Raw genomic sequence first — 18,526 nt, forward strand, 5'->3', positions numbered from 1 at the left:
ACATTCTCTGACATAAATTGTACCAATGTTTTCTTAGGTCAGTCTCCCAAGGCAATAGAAATAAAAATTTAAAAATGGGATCTAATCAAGCTTACAAGACTTTTCATAGCAAAGGAAACTATTTTTAAAAAAAAAACCATAATCTATGGAACAGGAGAAAATATTTGCAAATGGTGTGATGCCACAAGGGCTGAATCTCCAAAATACACAAACAGCTCATACAATGCTACAACAAAAAAACAAACAACCCAAACGAAAAATGGGCATAAGACCTTAATAGACATTTCTCCAAAGAAGACATACAGATGACCAGTAGGCACATGAAAATATGCTCAATGTCACTAATTATTAGAGAAATGCAAATCAAAACTTCCATCAGGTGTCACCTCACACAGGTCAGAATGGCCATCATTAAAAAGTCTACAAACAACAAATGCTGGAGAGGGTGTGAAGAAAAGGAAACCCTCCTACACTCTTGGTGGGAACGTAAGCTGGTGCAGCCACTATGGAAAACAGTATGGAGGTTCATCAGAAAACTAAAAATAGAACTACCATGTGATCCAGCAATCCCACTCCTGGGCATATATCCAGACAAAACTATAATTCAAAAGATAAGGCACCCCTATGTTCATAGCAGCACTATTCATAATAGCCAAGACATGGAAACAACCTAAATGTCCACCAACAGATGAATGGATAAAGAAGACGTGGTAAATATATAAAATGGAATACTACTCAGCCATAAAAAAGAACAAAATAATGCCATTGGCAGCTACATGGATGCAACTAGAGATTTTCATACTAAGTGAAGTAAGTCAGAAAGAGAAAGACAAATCTATCACTTATATGTGGAATCTAAAATATGGCACAAATGAACTTATCTACAAAACAGAAACAGACTCACAGACACAGAGATCAGATTTGTGGTTGCCAAGGTGGGAGAGGGGAAGGGAGAGGGATGGATTTGGAGTCTGGGGTTGGTAGATGCAAACTATTACATTTAGAATGGATAAACAAGAAGGTCCTACTGTATAGCACAGAGAACTATATCCAATCTCTTGGGATAAATCATAATGGAAAAGAGTATGATAAAAGAATGTATATATGTGTATAACTGAGTCACTTTGCTGTACAACAGAGACTGGCACAATATTGTAAATCAACTATACTTCAATTAAAAAAAAAAAAAGACACTTTGCTAAGTCCAGACCTTTGTTAACTTATCAGTTTAAAAGAGGTGGGGTGGGACTTCCCTGGTGGTGCAGTGGTTGACAGTCCGCCTGCTGATGCAAGGGACACGGGTTCATGCCCCGGTCCAGGAAGATCCCACATGCCGCGGAGCGGCTGGGCCCGTGAACCATGGCCGCTGAGCCTGTGCGTCCGGAGCCTGTGCTCCGCAACGGGAGAGGCCACAACAGTGAGAGGCCTGCATACCACAAAAAAATAAAAATAAAAAAATAAAAGAGGTGGGGTGAAAGACACTCCAGCAACATTTCAATCAGGTTCAAACTTAGCCTGAATCTAGGAAAAGCTATGGATCCTCTCTTTAGAAAAATATACGTTCATTAAAAATTTGAAAATGATTTAGGGGATTCACAAAAAATCTTGGGTTCAGAACCTTTTGTCAAAATATAATGCTAGGAGATAAATGCTAGGAGAGAAACCTGTGAAAGAACTGTCTGATATTCATGTAAGTTTAAAGTATTATAATTTCTTTTTAAAAAGTGTATAAAAGTAGAATTTCTCTATGGTTAGTCAAATGCGTTTTTAATGATTATTCAAATATATGTTTTCAAAAATGCAGCCTGTATATGCAGTTCACTTTTCCACTTTTTTTTCCTTAAAAGCCTGGGAGAAATTAAGAGGTAAATTAACACAATTCTACAACCAAGAACATACTCATCATTAATATTGCAGGGAGCATAGTCACATGCCAGTAAATCACTTGCACTTATTATACTGATTACCATAAACGTGGGTGTCAGCTGAGAGGGGGATACAAGGGAGCCTGCCAGGGTACTGGAAATACTGGACATAGGTAGTATTTTCAAGGGAATGATCTGTGTAAAAATTCATTGAGCTGTACACTTAAGACTTGTGGGGAATCCCCTGGTGGTCCAGAGATTAGGGATCCATGTTTCCACTGCAGGAGCCTCAGGTTAGATTCCTGGTTGGGGAACTAAGAGTCCACATGCCGGGCGGTGTGGGAAAAAAAAAAAAAGACTTGTGCACACTACTGTAGATATTCAGTAAGTATTTTTTAAAATTTAAGCTTGACCAAACTGACATTGAGCAAGTCTATCAACTGCTCTAAGCTTCCGTTTTTAAAATCTGTAATGGATCAATAACACTTCTCAGGTTATTGTGGGAAGTGAGACAACATACATATAGTATTTAGTACACTGCTTCATACACAGTCAGCACTCAGTGAATGTAGGTCTAATACATTATCACTATAGATGGTGGACTGCAATTTTTATCAATGTGAGATGTCTTTATCCAGTTTAACAATAACAGTGCTAAGTTATGGATATTCCCCCAGGCCAACAGACAGACATATCCAATGTTCTTTAAACAGAGGGGGGTATGTGCACATGCTCATTCATCCCATGGTATACATGTAACTTATTCAACTATTCCCTAAGTAAGAGAAATTCTGGTTATTTCCTTTTTTTGTCATTAGAAATAAAGCTACACTGAATATTGTAGCCTTACCTCTACACTGCTTCTTCTGATACTTTTATAGCTAAAACAGATTACCATAGAGACTCTTAAGTTTCAGATTTGAAAGAACCTTAAGTCTCAAATTGAATGCCTACCCAAACAAATCCTAAAATAATATTAACAACAAAATTAGAGTGTTGCCATAGGCTACAAATTAGAATTACCTGAAGTAAAACCTCATAAATTCTAAATTAATATGTTAAATGAAAAGTTAGAAGCTATTCTTCCATATTTTGAAATAATCACTAGTAAGTAGTCTAAAATCTATAGTTCCTTCCAAAAGTTTGAGGAATTAAAGAGTCTATTTAATGACAGAAAAATAATCAGAATATACTCCTAAGTGAACAGATGTTAATTCCCATTTTGTTGAAATAAAATAAATATACAGACAAGGAAACACACCTAGGATGTTAACTGGTTCTCCTGAGGGGTATGTAATTGAAGTCCACTTTCAGCTTTATCCCTTGACATATTCCCCAATTTTTCTACTAAGTATATACTATTTTTATAACAATAAACACGTTCAATTCTTTTTAAAAATAAGAGTCCAACATGCTTTCAGTATAGGTCTCCAACAAATGAATTCCTGCATAACTAAGTACTTTTGTTTACATTGGTAAGTCACATTGGCCAGTGCCCAAACTGCTGAGAGCACCTCAAAAAAAATCCTTTCCTCTTTCCAACTGTATATCCTACCCTCACATCTCCGTTTTCCATTCTGCCCACTCTCGCTTTCATTATCACCGTAACATAGTATTCTCATTACGTGTAGACAAGATTTGACGCAGTTTACTTTAGCCACAGACTCCACCTTGCTGGACTCTATTACCAGCACAAACCTGCTTCGTTCCTGAGACCAAGTCCCTTGCTAGCTGGACTTCTGATTCATTCTCAAGTTCCACACTGAAACCATGTTCCTAAAAATAGCTGACATCCTTTATTACCTGCTCCTCCTTTGGATTTTGTCTAAAGAAATCCTGTAATAAATCTTGTTCCACAGACCCTCTTTGTGCAAATAAGTTTCCACAAACAATTGCTTTGTTGGCTCACACTAAAATTCCTACAATTTTACAACTAAAGTTGTAAAAATTGAGAAAAAGAATCTAATTTTCAATTATTACCATTAATCTAGGCTGCAATGCCAAAGCCCTACTTCAGATTTTTGTGAACTCTTAAAGTGTGATGCAGCCGTACCAACCTTGGTTCAAGTACGTGAGCGTTTCATCGTGCAGCTTCACAGCTGGTGACGTTGCTGCACACATCACATACTGGAAGGGTGGGTGTTTGGCTTCGTCATCCAATGGAAGGCTGGAATCTTCCTGCTTGAAAATTGGCAATGCCAAGACATCGCTGAAAAAAAAAAAAAAAATCAACACTGACCTTATTCTGTGTTTAAAACATTTAAAAACATAAAAATATTTAGGGGTAGTTTCTTTTAAGATCAGATATGATATGTAGAATAAAAAAACTATTAATGCTAATCTGGCTCCCCCAAAAGATAGTTTTAATAAACCATACCTCTAGTGTGAGTTGGGGGGGGTGCCTACGATTAGGCAGAACATTAAAATAAGAAATATTTAATAGTTAAGTCCAAACTACTGACAAAGAGATCACGCTAATAATACATACGGTACAAAAAAAAAAAGTTATGTGAAAAAAATTAGTTAAAAACTTTAAACTCATTTCTATTAAAAAATAAATAAAAGCAAGAGTACATAGCCACCTGTTTTGAAAGGTAGGTCACACTGGTACCATGAAATCACAAAGAAGCATTTGATTAAATGGTGTTTTACAAAAAGTTCCCTGCTGGTCCCAGCTAAACGCTGAGAGCATAACGCTTCATACTTAGTCTACAACAATGGCTTCTTCTGAGAAGCAAACAGTAGCAGTAGAAACAGCTGCTATTTTTCTCCCCAAGAATAACTTGGGTCATTGATCGGGAGGGGGATGGGGGGGTCTTCTGGGGTACTGTCTATATTCTGTTAACTTTGGTGGTTAAACACACATGGATGTGTCTGGTTTGCCTTTAAAAAAAAAAAGGAGCTGAGGTATAATTTACATACCACAAAATTCACCCTTTTAAAGTGTATAATTCAGTGTTTTTTAAAATATATTCACAGAGTTGTACAGTCTTCACCACTATCTAATTCCAGAACATTTTCAGCACCTCAGATAGAAATCTCATACCCTTAGCAGTCACTCCCTACCCCCCAACCCTGGCAACCACTGATTTGCTTTGTCTCTATGGATTTGCCTATTCTGGATATTTAATGCAAAAAGAATCATGTGGCCTTTTGTGACTTGCTTCTTTTAGTATGCTTTCAAGTCCATTCATGTTGTAGCATGTATCAGTACTTCATTCCTTTTTAAGGCTGAATGATATTCCATTGTATGAATATACCACATTCTGTTTATCCATCATTGGATGGTGGACCTTTGGCTTGTTTCCATTTTTTTGATTATGAATAATGCTGCTATGAACACTTGCATGTATTTTTGTGTAGACATGTTTAATTCCCTTGGATATATACCTAGAAGTAGAATTGTTGGGTCATATGGTAACTCTTTACCTTGTTGAGAAACTGCCAAACTGTTTTACAAAGTGACTGCGCCATTTTACATTCCCACCATTAACATATGAAGGGTGGGTATTTCTTTTTTTGAGATAATTCACTGAGCTGTACATTTATATCTCGATGGTTTTTCTACATCCATTCCTCAATAAAAGGTAAAACAGCAAAATATCCAAATGAATAACTACTATAACAACAAGAATAGCAAAGGCTTGTCTGAATTGTTTATTTCTTCTTACAAGCTGTTAACTGACTCAGATATCTGGCTACCCGATTTTAATTAAATTCAATTTAAAAGCAAAATGTGGAAATAAATGAAATGAAAGGGAAACCCTGCATTCCCTCCTCCCACATACATTTCTATTAAAGCACCAGACTGATTAGTCAGGGACTCAATTACCCACTAATTCTCCTTCTCCTTTATTTATACCTAGGAACTGTCAAAACACTCCTAAGTCAAAAATATAACTGAGGAACACATAGTCAGGAATGGTCCCCAGCCTTCCTCCAGGACAGGGATAAAAAACCTTGGAGCAGATATAAAAACTTTTCAGGAAACTTACAAATGGTACTTTAAGATTCAGAGCAGCTCTCTTTATTAAAAACAACCACAGCAGTGAAAGTGGCTCCATGGTAGATGAAAATACATACATATTCTATGTCATATATATGTAAGCGTTTCAAGTTCTCTTCGTGAGAGAATTCCCTGGCGGTCCAGTGGTTAGGACTCCATGCTCTCACTGCTGAGGGCCTGGGTTCAATCCCTGGTCGGGGAACTAAAAGCCCACAAGCGACATGGTGCAGCCAAAAAAAAAAAAGTTCTCTTGGTGAGAAAGAAATAAAAAATGAGATGAGAGCTATAACTCAGATGCATTTAGTTAATTATACTAAAAAGTGACATGGAGAATAATTTTAAGATCTTAACACTAACTGCTTGGGTTGATCATTACATACAGGTCATCAAAATAAGACATCAGACTGCATAAGAATGGGTATTTGTAAGTAAACTGTTACAAATAGTAAATAAAATTTTATTAGCTTCAGATTCTATAAGGCAACCACCATTTTATTCACTTGGTTATAGGCTACTATGCTCATGGTAGGTGCTAAAAGACTCTTGAATAAACTTAACATATAAACACATAGAGATCATTTGTTAATGAAATCCCAATTAATTTTTTACTTAATTAGAAAGAAAATGCATTCTAACCAACACAGCAGCCAGAGAAAGCCTCTTCAAACAGAATTCAGATCATTTCATTCCTCTGAACTCTCCCCATCAGCTCACTTTCGAAACCAGGGTCCCTACAAGGTCCGACAAGGCCCTACTCAATCTGCTCTTCTTTCCTTTGCACAGTCTCTCTGCTTCAGCCAGACTCCTTCCCTGCCTTTTCCAGGGCCTCTCTGCATTGGCCCCTCTTCTGCTTGATGTCCTACTGGCTCATTTCATTCAAATGTCACCTTTCCAGTGACAACTGTAATCTTCCCATCTGTACTCCCAGTTTCCCCTTTCCTGCTCTATCCACAAAGCGTTTCATTTTCCAACAGTATACGAGACTTAAATTTGTAACCTCCATAAGTATATAACCACCCTCCAAATTGATTTCTCTTCACTGACTAAATCCAGCATCTAGCACAAAGAAGGAGCTCAAATATCTGTTAAATTGATGAATGAATTGTAGCACTGGTAATCAATTATTACTAAAATGAAAAACTAGGTCTCCAGATAATTTGTCATAATTTCTACCAGGCTGAACCATAGGAATTTCTGGTATTCACCTGATTTTGTCATCTCATATCCCAGACAGGTAGGCCACCCAGGGATCTGACAAGCAGATGAAAAGACTCAAGGCTTTGAATTATTCCAAGTAATTCTGAAATGCAAGTATCCAAAAATAACCAGGCACACAAAGACAACACGACTTTAGGAACAAGAACCAAGAGAAGACTCTGTCTGTTGGTATTCATTTCTTTTCTGCCTTTGTTGCAGAGGGTTAGAGGCCTGAAAACTACATATACAAGACTTCTTGCCAGCTGGAATCTTCCTAGGTTGCTCCAAAGGGAAGAAGCACTGGTGGGAAATTAAAAGGGAGTGGGAAAGAGCAGAAGAGGCAACCATAGCTGCAGGAGCACTCAGGGCATCAGCAGCCATGCCTCCCGCAGCCAACTCTCCTCCCTGAACCCTTCTAGCACCTTTGCAATCAAATACTTCACTAAATCCTTCTCTGCGTGAAACATCTCAGTGTTCTCTCTTTTCCTGATTGGACATAGACCAATACCCACTGAAGACTTCAAGATGCCAGAATTACTGTACCCGTATGATAAAATTAAGCTTACTCTGTTGAAAGAAATAAAAGATAAGCCTGAAAAGATCTGCAAGGAACAGGAAATTTCAAGGGACAGCAAACCTGTAAAGGAACAAATAGAATTTTGAGAACCGGAAGATAAAATTGCTAAAATTAAGAACTCACATTTAATAACAGCTCACACAGAAATGAAGATATATAAGGAATCTGGAATATAGGTAAAAGAAGTTATCCAGAAGGCAGCATGGAGAGCAAAATGATAGAAAATGCAGAAGAGATGTTAAGAAAGAAAAGACAAAGTGAGAAGATTTTACATTGAAGTCTCAGAAAAGAATGGGGTAGAGGCAATATTTGAGATAAAGGCTAATAAGCCAATTCCAGAATTGATGAAATACACTAACTCACTGATTCAAGAACCCCAAATAACTAAAGAAACATAAATAATTTTAAAAACCACACCTAAATACACCAAGAAAAACTTATAAGCCAGTAGAGTCATGTGGAAGTTCAATTTTCTCAGTAAAGTACCAAGTATGGAAATCAACTGAAAGTAGGCCCTAGGAGGAAGAGTTGTGGGTCTGAGATGGAGCCACCCCATCCATACGGAGAGCTGGAAAGGAAATGGACTGGAGAGGGAATGGACAAGGGCACTGAGGTGAGACCACTGAGCAGCAAAACGATGCACTTGAGAGCTGAGGTCATGCACTTCCAGTGAGGCCCAATCAGTGCTTGCCTAGAGCCACATTCAGCTACCTAAGAGGTGAAGAATCAGATTTAATCAGGGTTATAGTTTTATTAAAATAAAAAATAGGAGAGGGGCTTCCCTGGTGGCGCAGTGGTTGAGAGTCCACCTGCCGATGCAGGGGACATGGGTTCGTGCCCCGGTCCGGGAAGATCCCACATGCTGCGGAGCGGCTAGGCCCGTGAGCCATGGCCGCTGAGCCTGCGCGTCCGGAGCCTGTGCTCCACGACGGGAGAGGCCACAACAGTGAGAGGCCCGTGTACTGCAAAAAAAAAAAAAAAAAAAAATAGGAGAGGGGAATAAAGCAAGAGGGGGGCAAGGGAGACAAAGGTATATGCAAAAAGTAATTACAATGATTGACCAGGGAAACTTAAACTGGCTGGGGAAGAAAACAGGAGTTCAAGAGGGTAAGGAGCAGTGAACTGAGAGCAGCATCAGTGACTGTAGATCTTAATGGGTTCAGTGATGGCAGGAGGAGGGTAATGAGGTAGTGAGTGAAGGGCAGGGGGCAGCAGGTGAACTCTGAATTTGAGATTACAGGTCGGCTGCATGACTGGTACTGCCAAGGTCTAACCTATGACCATAGGATTGAGTAGCTGAGATCATGTCATTATAAGAAAGATAATCAAGGAACAGAAGTGTCAGGTTACTGGAAGTCCCATTTAAATATCTTTTGAAATCACCAAGAATTAAGACAGTAGTAGTGGGGCTTCCTTGGTAGTGCAGTGGTTGGGAATCCACCTGCCAATACAGGGGAAGGGGTTCAAGCCCTGGTCCAGGAAGATCCCACATGCCACGGAGCAACTAAGCCCGTGTGCCACAACTACTGAGCCTGCACTCTAGAGCTCACGAGCCACAGCTACTGAGCCCATGAGCCACAACTACTGAAGCCCACGTGCCTAGAGCCCGTGCTCCGCAACAAGAGAAGCCACTGCAATGAGAGGCCTGCACACTGCAACAAAGAGTAGCCCCCTGCTTGCCGCAACTAGAGAAAACCCACGCACAGCAATAAAGACCCAGTGCAGCCAAAAATAAAATAAATAAATTTTTAAAAAATCTGGAACTTCTCCTACTCCTGACAAACGAGAATCAAGTGCACAAAAGGACTGGTCCAGTGTGCCCTAAAAAATGAGATACACGTCTAGGAGAGACTGATCAAAAAGAGAAGGCACTGATCAGTATGAGTAAAAAAGATATAACTAACAATATAAAAACTAATAAGATGAGAATATTAACAACTTTATGCCAACATATTTGAAAATATGGATAAGATGAACAACTCCCTAGGAAAAAACACCAAAGCTTTCTTCAAGACTTAAAAAGCAGGACTTCCCTGGTGGCTCAGTGGTTAAGAATCCACCTGCCAATGCAGGGGACACGGGTTCTATCTCTGGCCCTGGAAGATCCTACATGCCGCGAAGCAACTAAGCCTGCGTGCCCCAACTACTGACCCTGTGCTCTAGAGCCCACATGCTACAACTACTGAGCCCGCGTGCCGCAGCCACTGAAGCCCACGTGCCTAGAGCCCGTGCTCTGCAGCAAGAGAAGCCACCACAATGAGAAGCCCATGCACCGCAATGAAGAGTATCTCCCACTCACCGCAACTAGAGAAAGCCAGCGTGCAGCAACGCAGACCCAAAGCAGCCAAAAAAAAAAACACATAAAAAGCTTTAAAAAATAATCCTACAGAGACTGATATTGTGGTTAATATTCCCCCAGAGTAAACTTTCACAGGCGAGTTCTAGCGAACTTTCAATGGCAGCTCTTACACAAACCCTTCAACAGAACAAAAGCAGAGGAAATACTTCTAATTCATTTTATGAAGCCTGTGCTCTGCAACGGGAGAAGCCACAGCAGTGAGAGGCCCGCGTACCGCAAAAAAAAAAAAAGTTTAGGTCATAAAGAGAAAGCTCTCCTGCTCACTTGAAGCTGATACAGCCTTAATGTTTTTTTAAAAGGACAGGAGAACCAAAAAAAAGAAAAGAAAAAAAAAGAAAATTGAGGACCAATCTCAGCTATAAACAGAGACAACCTATTTATGAAATTTTGGAAGCATTCTCTAATCAGTAAGAAGACTGAAGATTCAAGTTCTTAGTGCTTCTAAACAACACTGCAGTGAAGGCTAGACCACACACTAAGGCAAGAAAATGGAATGTAAAGATTACACAGGAAGTGGGACTTCCCTGGTGGTCCAGTGGTTAAGAATCCATCTTGCAACGCAGGGGACACTGGTTCGATCCCTGGCCGGGGAACTAAGATCCCACATGCCACAGCACAACTAAGCCCGTTCACTGCAATTACTAAGCCCACGTGCTGCAACTACAGAGCCCACATACCACAGCTAGAGAGAAGCCTGCTCCCTGCAAAGAGGAGCCCGTGCACCACAACTAAGACCCGACGCAGCCAAAAACTAAATGTTAAAAAAAAAAAAGATTACACAGGAAGAAATAAATCTATAATTATTTAAAGATATCAACTAGGAAATCTGAGATCCTACAAATTATTAGAACTAATAAGTTCAGCAAGGTCCTGAAGAGAAGAAAAAGAGAATAAAAAAAGCGACAAGAAAAAAAAAGTAAATTATATATATAGCATTCCCAACTGATTTTTCTCCTATCCAGAAAGGTTATTTTCTTCTACTTTGAGAAGACTTCTCAGTTATTCATTGGTGGGCAGCAAAGGGTGCAATGGGAAGAAGTGGAGGTCAGATCCCAACTCTGGAGCTTCAAATCCCAGCTCTGCCCTTTGTTGAGTGACACCGGGACTCTCTGAACTCTAGTTTGTTTTTAATTTAATAGAAAATATTTTAAGTATCCAAACTCTAGGCACACATTAGACTAGAGATTCTCAAAGTGTGGTCTGTGGAATCCTGGGGAACCTGAGATTTTCAAGGGTTCAGGAGGTCAAACCTATTCTCAGAATAACACTGAACCATTATTTGCCTTTCTCACTCAGTTGACATTTGCACAAAACCGATGGTGGTTAAAACTGCAGGTGCCTTGGCATGAATCAAGGCAGTGGCACCAAGCTACACTAGCAGTCATTGTATAAAAAGTATTAATTTTATTAAATATTGGTCCTTGGGTAGGTATAAGGTATTTCTGCTGCACATCTAAGTGCAATGGTTGTCTCAAGGAAAAGTTTTTTATGAAATTATGATCTGTGAGCTGATCTAGCAGCTTCTCTCACAGAATATCATTTTTACTTGAAATAAATATTGACAAACTATGATTATTCATACCTGAGTAACTGACAGAAATTTCCTCAAAAATGAATAAAGCGAGCCTATCATTTCAAGGAAAACAACTGTGATTGCATTTGTTACCAATGATAAAATCTGCACCCTCCACCATGTACTTTCTCTGATGGGACAGTGGTGATACTAAGGAATATGATTTTTTGATACTGCATAGAAAAAAATGTCAACATTTAGAAGATCTGCATAATTCAAGAAATCATTATTTTCCAAATGACCAATGCATGCATATTTCAAAATTACTCAGGGTAAGAGACCCAATCAAAGTTCAAAACAGACAAATTGATTCTAATGTAACAGTACAAAAAGTACATTGATACAGTTTCAGAGTCCACATTGTAACTTTAAGAAACTACCACTTTTCAAGTGCTGGTATATTATCAGAGGACTTTCCAAAATGGTCTGAAAGGGCTATTAAAATAATCTCCCCTTTTCCAAACACATATCTACGTGAGGCTGGATTTTCTTCATATATGTCAACCAAAACAATATATTCCGATAGCAGATAAGAGAATCCATCTGCTTTTCTACACCAAATATTAAAGAAGTTTGCTTAGAGGAAAACATAGGCAGAACACTCAATGACAAATCACAGCAAGATCCTTTTTGACCCCCCTCCTAGAGAAATGGAAATTAAAAAAAAAAAAAAATCGGACCTAATGAAACTTAAAAGCTTTTGCACAGCAAAGGAAACCATACACAAGACGAAACGACAACCCTCAGAATGGGAGAAAATATTTGCAAATGAAGCAACTGACAAAGGCTGTATCTCCAAAACTTACAAGCAGTTTATGCAGCTCAATATTAAAAAAAAAAACAACCCAATCCAAAAATGGGCAGAAGACATAAACAGACATTTCTCCAAAGAAGATAATACAGATTGCCAAAAAACACATGAAAGAATGCTCAACGTCAATCATTAGAGAAATGCAAATCAAAACTACCACGAGGAATCACCTCACACCAGTCAGAATGGCCATCAACAAAAAAATCTACAAACAATAAATGTTGGAGGGGATGTGGAGAAAAGGGAACACTCTTGCACTGTTGGTGGGAACGTAAATTGATACAGCCACTATGGAGAACAGTATGGAGGTTCCTTAAAAAAAACTAAAAACAGAACTACCATACGACCCAGCAATCCCACTGCTGGGCATATACCCTGAGAAAACCATAATTCAAAAAGAGTCATGTACCACAATGTTCATTGCAGCTCTATTTACAATAGCCAGGACATGGAAGCAACTGAAGTGTCCATCAACAGATGAATGGATAAAGAAGATGTGGCATATATATACAATGGAATATTACTCAGCCATAAAAAGCAACGAAATTGAGTTATGTGTAGTGAGGTGGATGGACCCAGAGTCTGTCATACAGAGTGAAGTAAGTCAGAAAGAGAAAAACAAATACCGTATGCTAACACATATATATGGAATCTAAAAAAAAAAAATGGTTATGAAGAACCTAGGGGCAGGATGGGAATAAAGATGCAGACCTACTAGAGAATGGACTTGAGGACACAGGGAGGGGGAAGGGTAAGCTGGGACAAAGTGAGAGAGTGGCATGGACATATATACACTACCAAATATAAAACAGATAGCTAGTGGGAAGCAGCAGCATAGCACAGGGTGATCAGCTCGGTGCTTTGTGACCACCTAGAGGGGTGGGATAGGGAGGATGGGAGACAGGGAGACGTAAGAGGGAAGAGATATGGGGATATATGTGTATGTATAGCTGATTCACTTTGTTATAAAGCAGAAACTAACACACCATTGTAAAGCAATTATACTCCAATAAAGATGTTTTAAAAAAAAGAAATTTGCAAGTGTAAGACAATACCACTCTTCTCACAAAGTGTTTTGTTTCCGAAAAAAGTTTTTTAATAAAATATATTTGTGGTAATATATAATGGTTTGTAATTGTTATTTCAAATGAATTAATAAAATTTAAAAGTTCTTGCTTATGAAGAGACTACAAAGGACACAGCATACCATTCTATTCAGGTAGACTGAGACAAAGTAATCTATAAATGAATGACATCAACAGTGGTCCTACTCTACTCAAAATTGTTCTGCTGGGACTTCCCTGGAGGTCCAGTGGTTAAGACTCTGCACTTCCAATGCAGGAGGCATGGGTTCAATCCTTGGTCGGGGAACTAGGATCCCACATGCTGCACAGCGTAGCCATAAAATTAAAAAATAAAATAAAATAAAAATGAGCCTTTAAAAAAATCATTCTGCTAAAATGACAGAGATCCTTTAAAAGCTAAATAGTATTCACAGGTATTCTATTGTTGCTTCCAAAAAATTTTTATGTGTTTAAAAACAACGGTTCTGACCATTACATAGCAGAAGTGTTGGAGTCACAGAGAAGGAAAGACTAAGGAATTGTTGTTGAAGGAGGTAAAGACTAAATGCAATACGGGATCCTAGATTGGAACCTGGACTAGAAAAAGGGCAATAGAGGAAAAAAACCTGTGAAATTCAAATGAATTTTGCACTTTAGGTAACAGTTCTGCACCAAGGCAGTTTTGAAGACTGTATTCTGGTTATGGAAGTAGAAGCTGGGTAAAGGGTATATGTCAACAATCTACACAATCTTTTTAACTTGTAAACATAAACTCCTAACTCAGAAAGTTTAAAACAAAAAGACTCTACTACCAAGGTTCAACACAGAAGAATTTCACAACCATGTATCAGACATGTCCCAAAGCAAGCAAAATAAATATTACAGAACTTCTTTTAAATTCAGTCACAGAACTTACAGCAAAATAAGATGAACCATCAGACGGTATTTCCACCAAAAGTAAATGTTCAAGTTGTCCTAGCAAACTAATAAGTGTCACTGTGATGAAACATATCACATTTATGAGACCGTATCAATAAACTACCAAGTTTCAAATAGCCCTGATTGAAGGGCATAAACTGTACTAAATCTTACTTAGTGCGGGGAGAGAACACCTGATTTTAAAAATTGAACACAATAAAATCTATGGACAAACAATAGGAGGTACATAAATTAGCTCAGTGAGTTCTTAGTCTACATAAAAATTATTTTTTGAATATAAGGTTTCAATACTCAGCAAATGTTTTTCCAAGGCAATCAAAGTATATTATTAGAATCTAGCCTTTACAGCAGGGGTCAGAAAGCTACAGCCCAAAGGCCAAACCCAGCTGGCCTGTTTTTGTACAATCAGGACCTAAGAATGGTTTTTACATTTTTTTAAAGGGTTGTAAACAAATAAAACAGAGTGACAGAGACCCTCTGGCCTACAAAGCCTTAAATATTTGCTATCTGGCCTTTTATAGAAAAGATTTGCCAATCCCTGCTTTAAGGTAATAACAAATATGGATACTATACTCTGAAGTATCTTTTTTTAATCAACAATTTATTAAATTCTTTCAAGATTAAACGCAGAATAAGTTTTTAAAATTTGAAATGAGAAATTTTATAGAAATTATTGCCAATTCTGGAAGCAGTCTCAGGTACCACCCTAATAAATTGTTCAAATTTCACTGATCCTGAAAATTTTCTATACTTCCAAGAAATGTCACCTACTCAAGGACATTCTGCTTTAGCATGAGACCCAAAGAAAATTATAAGCTATTAATAGCTGCATAATAAACCATATCCTTTGTCATCTTTTACTAACTTAACACTGATCAAAGTTAAAATTTTCCCATTACCTCAAAGGGTCTATAAACTGACATTTTAATCTTTCAATCAATATAGGAAATCTGTCTTCACCCCAAACCAGTTTTGATTTAGCAAATTATTTGTAAACTATGAATGTACCTCTCACTTAAGAATATGTGAAGTATACCTTTTGTTTCAAAACAGATGTATACCATAGTGAAGTTTAAGAGGGCTCAGACCAATGCCCTGTGTAAAGTAATAATTTAATATTAAAAAAGTTTTTATGCATAAAGAATTCACATTACTTTTATTTTTCAAATTACTCGTTAAATCCTGAAAGTTAACTTATTATAGATTATACATTTCATGTGAACACTTAAGATGGAAATAAATTTACCAGGTGGCCCAAAAGACCCTCCTAGGAGAGTTTTAATGAGTTTTACTTTTTCAAGTCCTTTGGTTATCTGCTCTTTACTTCACAAAACATGAATGACCCAGATTTCAAGTTACAATGGGTTTCGGCCTCCATTCAGTGAGGGGAAACTCAGTCCTCGCTTGGAATGGTGGTGCCACTGACAATCGCTTTAACAACTACAAACTTTGGTTTACACACTTACAAGAAAAGGATTGGTCTATTAGCTTTCTATGGTCTCTTCAACCATCTCTAGACTCCTGATATTGTAACTAAGATTTTAAAAAACATTAATGACCTGCCTCATTTCAAACAGAATCTGCAGCAGCCTATGCCTCACATACAAATGGGATACCAGAGTACACACAGAAGAACACAAACAGACAATGAGAATGAGTGTAGAAAAAAAAAGGGAAGCAAAGATTTTACCAGACATTAGCCTCATCATATCCCAATACTATCAGCCTACATCATTTAATGCAAATATATATTTCTAAATTGTCAGACTACTGAGAGAAACCACATGTTTCTTTCATGCTATCTTCCTTCAAAGCTGAAGAAATCATTTCCTAAAGAAGTCTTTAGAAATACCTCTTGGTTTAAGCCATACAAAAAGCAAATACAGTAAGCATACTTCCATTTGGGTTTTTTTTTTTTTTTTTTTTGGCCGCACTGCGTGGCAGGTGGGATCTTAGTTCCCCTACCACTCCGGCGCGGAGTCTTAACCACTGGACCTCCAGGGAAGTCCCTCAAGCATACTTCACTTTGAAAGAAAAATGGAAAGCTGCCTCCAGAGCAAATTTTTATCAAGACGTCACTTTTCCAATAATTTCAAATTTAGCGCCTAAAGTTTATTTCTTGAATTTGAGAGAACAAATGAAATAGACAAGAATCATGAGCCTTACTTCCCTGGAGCTCGGGAATGTCCCGCTTCCCCGATGCCTGAGGAAAGGAGGCCATTGCCCTTGCAGAGAGGAGGCTGGGCACTCCCCAGCTCCAGTGCCGGGCGTGGGAAGCGTAAGGGCCATCAAAGGAGGACTGCAACAGCCTAAAGCCTTCTTCAGACCTTCTTCAGATCAAGGCAATCTTGGAGTTTTCCTAAATTTGTATTTGAAATAATGGGCCTTGAATTTGCAAGAGGCAAGTACCCTCCTGGCTCCTCTTGAGGACCCAATTAAGTACAAAAAACTAAATAAGCTCCTTAAAAATGGTATTTGCCTTCAAAGACACTAGAAAATTCAGATTAAATGACACATACCATATAACCAATAACCAAAAACAATCAATGGAAAAAGTCCCCATGGAAAGTGTTGTAAAAAGACACAGAATTACAAAGATGTCAGAAAATACCTTTAAGGACAAGGTAATGAAAAGGTTTAATATCAAGATTTTCCTTCTAGACCATAAACAAAAGTTCACTAGTTGGCTGAAACACACAGAACTCGAGAAAAAAAAGTAAAAGCTCAAAATAACCCTCAGTAAGCAAAGCTCTCAGCAGCAAACCTTCACTTAACCATAATTGAGAAGAAACACTGAATCTGCCTCACCTGCCCTCTTCTGCCTTCACTGCAAGTCCAGGGTCTCAAGGAGCGGCATGGCCCTTGAGGCCCACACATGTTTTCACTGTGAATCAGTGCCTCTTGTACTGCCGACTGGGGTGACCTTATGACTTTCAGTAGCTCAATTTCCTCAACACTAAGACAGTTGTTCTAGAAAATAAGCCACCTCATCCAGAGCCCTCAAGTTGCACAGCTGCAGAGAGAGGAAGTGCCAAGTTCAGGCAGACCAGCACAGACCCAATCAGGGTCAGAGACCGGCGACCTGAAGCTTTCATCCATGTGCTTCCACACCCTAAGAAACATCTCCACTTTTCAGCTCAGAGTTTCTGTTTAAGATTTAAAAGCCAAATTATTTCAGGGAGCAGCCCCTACCATCCAAGGCCTGCTCTGACCCAGAAGTCGTTCTTCTTCAAGACTTTAATGCTCCCTGTCCTCCCCCAGAGCTGCAGTGAGAGGTATGAAAGCTACTGGGAAACTGGACAGCTCGTCAAAGACATCAGTCATTACTTTAAAGAGTCTCTTCGCAAAATCTCATTTAATTCGCATTAACGAAAAACTGACAAACCACTGAATTTTACACTTTAATCGGGTGAACGTATACTAAGTAAACTATATTTCCATAAAACTGCTAAAAAAATAAAAATACAGAGCTGCCAAACTGATAGGAAAAACCCAGTGTTCTCCAGGATAAAGGCGAGAGACTAAGTTCAGATCTGTTTCAACCTATCAAAATTTAAAAAAATGAATGGCTGCTTTAGTCTCAGACAGCTGAGACTAAACAAACTCTTGTTTGTGGTGCAATCAGTGCATCTTAAAGCCTTCTTCAAAAGGAAACAGCCTCAGAGGGTAGTCCCCCCAATGAAAAACTTCACTTTGAGACAATTAAAAAACCGAAGTTAATGTGCTTTTCCCCCCTGTGGCTACTTTCACTTATGATAATTACTATTGGAATATCAAGTGATTAAAATCTGCAACCAATAAAGACTACAATGTAGAACAGAATAGGAACTAATGCCAAAACCCTGGAGAGTGTTCTCCCAACACGAGTCCTAGCATTTCGTACACTGTATTCCAGCTCTAAGTGACTTGTAAATCACTTGCAAGGCAAGGAAGTCCCTTCTCCCAACTCAAGCCATCCTAACAGCGAGGCGTATTTTACAGCAAAAATGCAGCCCTCAGGGGCGGTCCCCGGGCCAAAGCTTGCGGGGCCGCCCTCCGTCGCCGGCCCCCGCCGTGGGCAGAGGCCCGCGGGGCTCCATGGCGCGGTCAGAGGCCCAGGGTCGTGCAGGCCTTTCCCAAGGAGACAGATGCTTCC

At 38.9% G+C, this 18,526-nt stretch overlaps 1 protein-coding gene across 2 annotated transcripts in view; it reads right to left on the minus strand.

Moving 5' to 3' along the window:
* The window catches only part of UBP1 (upstream binding protein 1), a 68,145-nt gene that overhangs the window by 49,105 nt on the left and 514 nt on the right, over positions 1 to 18,526 (minus strand). For both annotated transcript variants that reach the window (XM_024743446.1, XM_024743447.1), the window contains exon 3: positions 3,923 to 4,074. In XM_024743446.1, coding sequence (XP_024599214.1) covers positions 3,923 to 4,074 — 152 coding nt within the window. The remainder of the gene's footprint in view (positions 1 to 3,922; positions 4,075 to 18,526) is intronic.

The sequence above is a fragment of the Neophocaena asiaeorientalis genome, unplaced genomic scaffold (assembly GCF_003031525.2).
Source record: "Neophocaena asiaeorientalis asiaeorientalis breed wild unplaced genomic scaffold, Neophocaena_asiaeorientalis_V1.1 scaffold332, whole genome shotgun sequence".
Lineage (NCBI taxonomy): Eukaryota > Metazoa > Chordata > Mammalia > Artiodactyla > Phocoenidae > Neophocaena > Neophocaena asiaeorientalis.